The sequence below is a fragment of the Ruditapes philippinarum genome, unplaced genomic scaffold (assembly GCF_026571515.1).
Source record: "Ruditapes philippinarum isolate M1 unplaced genomic scaffold, ASM2657151v2 ctg5559_1_1_1_1, whole genome shotgun sequence".
In the NCBI taxonomy this organism is placed as follows: Eukaryota; Metazoa; Mollusca; class Bivalvia; order Venerida; family Veneridae; genus Ruditapes; species Ruditapes philippinarum.
Window position 1 is genome coordinate 45,526 of NW_026861564.1, and position 8,048 is coordinate 53,573.

Below are 8,048 nucleotides of genomic sequence, written 5' to 3' on the forward strand. Positions count from 1 at the left end.
AAGTGCATTGTTTGCAAACCATAACTATTTCATGCCTTATTTTGGAGTTATTGTCGTTTGTTCATTTTGACACTTAGAACTTAATCCGGGACATAACCCTGAAATTATGAAAGATGCCAGCATGAAACTTTGTAGGTAGATATGTCTCATTAGGTAGAAGTGCAGTGCTAAGAACCATATCCCTGTCTTGCCTCATCTTGAAGTTATTGTCCTTTGTTTATTTTTACTTTTTGACTTTTGTTCGGGACATTACTCTTAAGCTATTAGATACATCAACATGAAACTCTACAGGTATATGGATCTCATTTGATAGAACTGCAATGTTAAAGAACATAAGGACAGCATTGTCTAATTTTAGAGTTATTGTCCTTTGTTCATTTTTTCACTTTGAAAGTTACCCGGGACATAACTCCGGAAAAACTATAAGAGATATCATCATGAAACTTTTATATATAGATAGATCTCATTGAAAAGAAGTGCTGTGCAATAAAAACTCTGCCTTAACTAATTTAAGAGTTTTTGTCCTTTCTTCATTTTTATACTTTCCTGTGTCCAGAACCTTCTCGGGGAGCATAACTCGGTTCAACCGATTCTTATTTTGTATATTTTGACCTCTATTTGGTAATTTAAGTTGATTAAGTGCCATTAGCTTAGTGAAAAATTATTTTCTTTGTTAACATCACTTTCATTTTACATAAGCATGATCTGGAGGTGAGCTGCTTTAATTTTAGGACTCTTGAAAAGTGGTATATATTGCAAACATTTTATCACATATGTATACTTGTTTTCTTATATTGATAATGATAATTACTGGTTTGAAAGTCAGAGTTTCTTTTTAATTTCTTATTATTCTTATATAGTACCTATGTAATAGTTTATGATATTGAATAGATTTTTGAATTCGGGATAATATTTTTCTCTTATGCCTTGTCACTCCGACACTTTTTCTTTCATAAAAAATGTCACTACGACTTCGAAAATTGGCGAAAAAAAAACATGACTATGATTGATGATAATGTATTATATTCAAAATACAATGTATTATTATAGATTTCTTACATTTAGATACTAAATCTGACGCATGCGTAGATGGAGCAGGCTGTCACTACTTTAAAAACACCCCGAAAACATTATGTGTTGATGATGCAGCGGCATGTCCCGTAACTTGTGGCTGTTGTAGTAAGCTAAGATATTTCCATTGTTTACGTCTTCTGAAATATGTTAAATGGTTTACGAAGCCAATTTGATGTAGAATTATAATCAATAGAATTATCATAGCTCACAGTTCTGACATAAAGTGATTTCAAATATTTATAAATGTATTCAAGCCATTCTTTAAAGACATCTTCAAATACCAGCCCTGAAGAGCAACTGATGTTTTGCTTTGCCATGAAACCTGAGAAGTCGCCATATGACCAAAACAATTTAAGTGTTATTTGAAACCTACACATCAACAAGGGCAACATTCACGCAAAACGCGCCAGTCACAAAATCTTTTGACAGAGATGGAGCCATTATAGTTATGTATATAGGAGATATATTCTTGGCAATATCCATGCAATATCTGAACTTTTTATCATATTTTGTGACCTTGACCTTGCAAATATTGACGTAAAGTACTTGTGTCACACTTGTAGTCGTGTTAGTTTTTGTTTATGTTACAATCCATTAATAAATTATGATAAATAATAAATGGTCCCTGTTTGCATATTCTGTTTTTATCTGAACTTTAAACTCTCTATGTGACCTTGACTTTGATAGCAGTGACCTCTCAGTGGTGAACATTTGCGCAAAGTTACATTAAAATCCTTTCATGGATGTAGAACTGTTGCTCCGAACAGGCATTTTTGCAATGACTTCTTACCTTCAACATAGAGATCTGGATCATGCCCGCGAAACAGGCTTCTCAAAGTGGTGACCATTTTTATGAAGTTTTTATTAAATCCCTTCATGAGTGTAGGAAATATGCTCAGAAAAAAATTTTTACGTCGCCCTTCCGCCAGCCAGGGACGATCCTATATATGACCCGTTTTTTGAAACGGCGTATAGAAATGATTATATAAATTTCTAAACTGCTATGATTCTCAATACAACTGGTAAATGTATACACAGTGATGTTGGCAGTCATTTTTTATAATTTGTAGTACCTTCTATTTCGTCTGTTGACAAAACAACCTCAGCACCATCCATCGTTAATGGTTCAAATGGAACAGGCTCCGAAAATACAACAAACATTACAATTGGCGTGACTACACAAAACCCATCTGGATCCGGCGGAAATGGTTCAAATGGAACAGACTCCGGAAATACAACAAACAACACAATTTGCCTGACTACACAGAATCCATCTGGATCCGGTGGAAATAGTTCGAATGGAACAGACTCTGGAGTTATAACAAACAACCCAATTGGCGTTACTACACAAAATCCATCTGGATCTGGTGGAAATTGTTCAAATGGAACCGGCTCTGGAGTTATAACAAATAAGCCAATTGACGTGACTACACAAAATCCATCTGCATCCGTCGGAAATGGTTCAAATGGAACAGACTCCGGACTTACAACAAATAACCCTATTGGCGTGATTACAAAGAATCCATCTGGATCCGGCGAAAATAGTTCGAATGAAACAGGCTCTGGAGTAACATCAAATACCCCAATTGGCGTTACTATACAAAATCCATCTGGATCCGGTGGAAATGGTTCAAATGGAACAGGCTCCGGAGTTATAACTAATAACACAATTGGCTTGACGACACAAAATCCATCTGGATCTGGTGGAAATGGTTCAAATGGAACAGGCTCCGGAATATCAACAAATAACCCCATTGGCGTGATTACACATAATCCATCTGGATCTGGCGGAAATGGTTCGAATGGAACAGGCTCTAGATTTACAACAAATAACCCTATTGGTGTGACAACACAGAATCAATCTGGATCCGGTGGAAATGGTTCAAATGGAACGAACTCCGGAGTTATAACAAATAACCCAATTGGCGAGGCAACACAAAATCCATCTGGATCCGGTGGAAATGGTTCAAATGGAACAGGCTCCGGAGTTACAACAAATAGCCCTATCGGCGTGATTACACAAAATCCATCTGGATCCAGCGGTAATGGCTCGAATGGAACAGGCTCCGGAATTACAACAAAAAACCCCATTGGCATGACTACACAGAATCAATCTGGATCCGGCGGAAATGGTTTGAATGGAACAGGCTCCGAAGTAACAACAAACAACTCAATTGGCATAAGTACACAAAATCCATTTGGTTCCGGCGGAAATAGTTCAAACGGAACTGGCTCTACAGTCACAACAAATAATCCAATTGGGGTTATTACACAAAATACATCTGGATCCAGCGGTAATGGCTCGAATGGAACAGACTCCGGAGTTACAACAAATAAACCTGTTGGCGTGACTACACAGAATCCATCTGGATCCGGCGAAAATGGTTCGAATGGAACAGGTTCCGGAGTTACAACAAACAACCCAATTGTCGTTACCACACAAAATCCATCTGGATCCGGCGGAAATGGTTCAAATGGAACAGGTTCCGGAGTTACAACAAACAACCCAATTGGCATAACTACACAGAATCCTTCCGGATCCGGTGGAAATGGTTCTAATGGAACCGGCTCTGGAGTTACAACAAAGGACCCAATTGCCTTTATCACACAGAATCCATCTGGATCCGGCGGAAATGTTTCGAACGGAGGTACAACAAATAACCATATTGACACGACTATACTGAATGCATCTGGACCCGGCGGCCCCATTAGCGTTACTACAAAAAATCCCTCTGGATCCGGTGGAAATGGCTCGAACGAAACAGGCTCCGGAGCTTCAACAAATAGCCAAACAGTAGCGCCAACTCCGTCACCTACCAAAACAACAACAACTACTCAAAAACAGCCGCACACACCAACACCTGCAGCAGGTCAGTACAAAATCAATTTCGTGGTATCTCTTTTCTACTTTAAAAGGTTTGGATAAATGGAGGTTATTGATTCTAGAATATTTTTATTTATAATTGGCATTTTTGTTTGTTTTGAATGCATGTTAAATTCAAGCTTATGGAATGCAAATTGATTCGAAATTATTGCGATATAAGACCGAATTAAAACGAGTTCGCATTAATCAGAGGTTGCTTTTCTTTTGAGTTATCTCCTCTTATCAGATTATGTATTCTTACTACCGTTACACTGGGTGACAATTGTAAAGTGATATTCAGGACATAATCTTGTTATTCATTAGTTAGTTCAAATTTGTTTAGGGCTAATGGTTTATAACTGCCTTAGCCGGTGCTCGGTTGTAGGTGATAAAAAGAGGTGTTTCACTATACAAGGTTTCATTTTTTACTCAATATGACTCAGATTGTACGAATTTTAACCATTTGCTTATAAGAGGGCTCTAAATTAATTAAATAGACTTTTTGAAAATCCGTGAGAATTATGGCATAAACTTTGTACAACCTAATTTTGTACAAATATCCTGTTGATGAAACTATCCAGACACAAAAAATTGCAAAATGTCAATATTTGCTTTTTGTGTTGATTTATTTCGTTAAACTGTTGATTTTCTTTTTTAAAAATGTTTAAAGTCATTTGAAGCAATTAAACTTGAAGTAATAGACTCAAACTTTGGTTTGCACGTATACCAAGGCGGACAAAGTTTGTTCTCGAAAGCGTGGTAATTACCTACTCAGTATTAGTTTTCTAATCACATTGCTTTCATAATTGTGAAAGTTCAGCGTGATAGGCTGTTTCAAAGGACCTCGCATTGGTTCCCGTCATATCCTAATGCGTAAGGGCAGATTCTTATTAGATTTGTATTTTTTTCATTTCACTATCTATCTAACTTTTTAAGATTTTCTTTTTTTTGCATTATTATGAAGTTACAATACATTCAATTTGTTGAGCTCAATGCTATGTTCTATAAGACAAGAACAGAAGTGTAAAAACTGTATTGGCATATGCTCTAGCCAAGTACAATATAGGTTTGGAGCTGCAAATCCAATAAAATCAATGTCAAACTTACACGGCCATTTCCTTAAATATTGGTAGAAATCAACATTTGAAGTACAATAAGGGTTTGTTATGGAGTTTTTGAACAAAGTTACATGGAATTCACTAGATGTTGTTATAGATTTTAGACTAAATTGATAAAACTATATCTGACAATGATTTTTATTGAGAGACCATATATTACAAATGTTTGGATTTTATATGTTACAATTCTTAAGGTGTTACATATTAATTGTTTGAAGTATTTATTTTCTTCAGAAATACTAATAAGTACAAATTATGATTTTTAGTCAGACTTCGAATACAGTTTCGCATACTTCTTTTTATTTCAGTTACGTGCAATGTATGCGCTGGTCCCGAGTTCCTATGTGAAAAATTGTTTGCGCCGCAGACATGCAGTCCCCCAAATAACTACTGCATAAACAAGCTTACCAACCATATAGATGGGACAAGGATGGTTACAAGACAGTAAGTGTATACATGTACAAATAGATTGTTGAGTACAATACTGAATTACATCGCAGGAGAACACAGCTGTCAACACTTTATATGTCGAGGCGCTAGCCGAGTCTGATATTTGTTTGCAGCTGTGTACGAGTACAATAGAAACAATATTGTACTAATAATGTATAACATCCTCTTTGTTTCACACCATTAGTTTTTAACATCATGGCAGTACGATAAAGGTTTGATCTAGATTTATGGACTTTTAAACATAAAGACGATGCTGTATTGGGAACAGTATGCGTTTGCTGTGATATACATACTAGACATAATTGATTCTGGAAATGATAATAAGGTTTGATTGATAATATTTTGATCAAATAGCTAACCGACTCCGATACAAGTTTTGCAGCTTTCTATAAGTCCGTCCGCTTAGCTCTTTGGGGAGAGCACCGGATCATCCAGTAATCTCTGGTTTTATTTTAGTGTATTTTTTCTGGACAGTTGATTTCGAAAATTGAGTCCATTGGTTACTTGTCTATCATTTCTTATTCATAAAACATAAGTAGAAGGTCACGTACATGGAAATTTGTAATTACCAGTTAAGTATCCAAGGAAGCTGATGAGGTGAATTGACCGCCCAGATATGACTAAAACGTATTTAAAAATCGGGGTTAAACACGCAAAAAAGCTAACAAACACACTGTAAAATGTGTTGGCTTTTAGCCGACAAAGATTATACTAATAGATACATATCGTTAAAATTACGAGTTGTATCGTCTTTTTATTGAATGGTTTCTTATTTTCTTACATATTGGTATTGTCTTTGGGAACAATTATATTTGAAACAGGCCGTCGAGGTCAAATAGCACAGACAATCGGAAATAACCGTCAATCATGTTAAATGTAAGCCAAGTTGCGGTCTTTTTAGTCGATAAGAAGATTAGGTAGAGCAAAATGTCCACAGATTTCTTAAATGTGACGGCGATAATGAATGTGTTGCAAGTCATTGTCCTACTTTTTAACTGTTTTGACATCAAGCCAGTACTCCCCTAAAATTGAAAAATAGACTTGTCCAAACTCATAGGTTAGCAAGTCCATTTGTGATATTTAGGTAAGGTAATTAAAACCTTATGTAGTGACAATGGTGACAATTCCGATCAAGGGTACACAACAAAATGGTTTTCAACAATATATCTACATTCATAGTCCCTCAGATTCGTTTTAAGACGTTAGATTCTTTTTTTGTTTTAATGTAGATAGACAATATTTTTTGGCTGTTGTCCTGAGGCGTCTATCTGGAAAGTTTTATTTTGGTTCAAAGTCTAACTTTAGTTTAATTGGTAGATGTTTATGGTATGCTGAGATTGCAGTGTACACAAAACATTTTGCTTTATGCGCGAGAAGTCCGAGCTTACCTTTAAAAAAATCTTGTTCGTGCTTATATCGCAAATTGAACAGTAATGAATCTTGAATTTAGATCAAGAATATTTATTATAATGATAGTACGTATATGTAAAAAAAAACAGCACAAGTCGATATGATATGTATAGTTTAGTTTATGGTGTATTGAATATACATTTTTTTGTATTGTTACCATTTACATAAAATTTGTTAAAAACTGATTTCAAAAAAGCCTTTCAAGCTTTCTACTCCGTCCGCAATTTTTTTTCTATATTGCAAATGCATGGATAATAAATTAGTGTTGATTTAATTGAATGTCTGAGCGGACCAAAGACTCCGCGAGGGCTGTAGCACTCTTTAATTACATATATGACGCGTATAAATTAAATTGAAAACACTCAAGGAAAAGAATATATGTCATTTTTGTTTTACAATAGAACATCATGTAGTGCAAACGCTGACAGTTCATTGGTTATATTGAATACTCAATGCAATGAACACATATATTTCAGTTGCGGCAACTTTGACACCTGCTACCGTGAGTGGTTCTTAGGAAGCTCTGACAGCGACAAATGCCGTAACTTTGAGGACAACAACATTATCACCTTGGACTTTGATTGTACATATTGCTGTACTTCAGACAACTGCAATAAACCGATTAAGCCCTTGGACAAAGACCTGTACAAGGACTTGTAACAAATGTACCAATTTGCATTGTTTGTTGTTATATTAAATCTTCAATTATTTTATACAGAATTTATTTTAGTCCGGTTTTGCAGGAAGCTAAATAATTATTCATACACTCGCGAATCCGAACCAACAAGTACTAAGCAATGAGTGTAAAACATTTTTTGCTCAAGGACCCAACTTGTTCCTGACGTAGTTTGTATCTACACGACTTTTGATCCTTATATTAGTAGTTCGATACGTAAATCCATCGGTTACGGTCAACCCTTTGCAAGCAATCAAATCTAAGTTTCTACGTATGAGATGAACTTTTAGCAAGATGTTTACGGAAACTTTAAAGGAATAGGAATGGATGGATTGATGTCTGTCTTATATAAATATTCATCATTTAAAAAGAGGTACCATGACAGTTTTTCTGTTGACATCAACCCTATAAGTGAGAAATTCGTGTTTTAAGACACTATTTTTTACTTGAGAAATAA

At 35.4% G+C, this 8,048-nt stretch overlaps 1 protein-coding gene across 1 annotated transcript in view; it reads left to right on the top strand.

The window, feature by feature from the left end:
- LOC132716180 (mucin-2-like) overlaps positions 1-7,589 on the top strand; it is a 28,616-nt gene extending 21,027 nt beyond the window's left edge. The window contains exons 14-17 of the mRNA XM_060699387.1: positions 1,066-1,179; positions 2,145-3,944; positions 5,364-5,499; positions 7,392-7,589. Of these exons, the coding sequence (XP_060555370.1) occupies positions 1,066-1,179; positions 2,145-3,944; positions 5,364-5,499; positions 7,392-7,575 (2,234 nt within the window). The 3' untranslated portion in view covers positions 7,576-7,589. The remainder of the gene's footprint in view (positions 1-1,065; positions 1,180-2,144; positions 3,945-5,363; positions 5,500-7,391) is intronic.
- Positions 7,590-8,048: the final 459 nt, after the last annotated feature.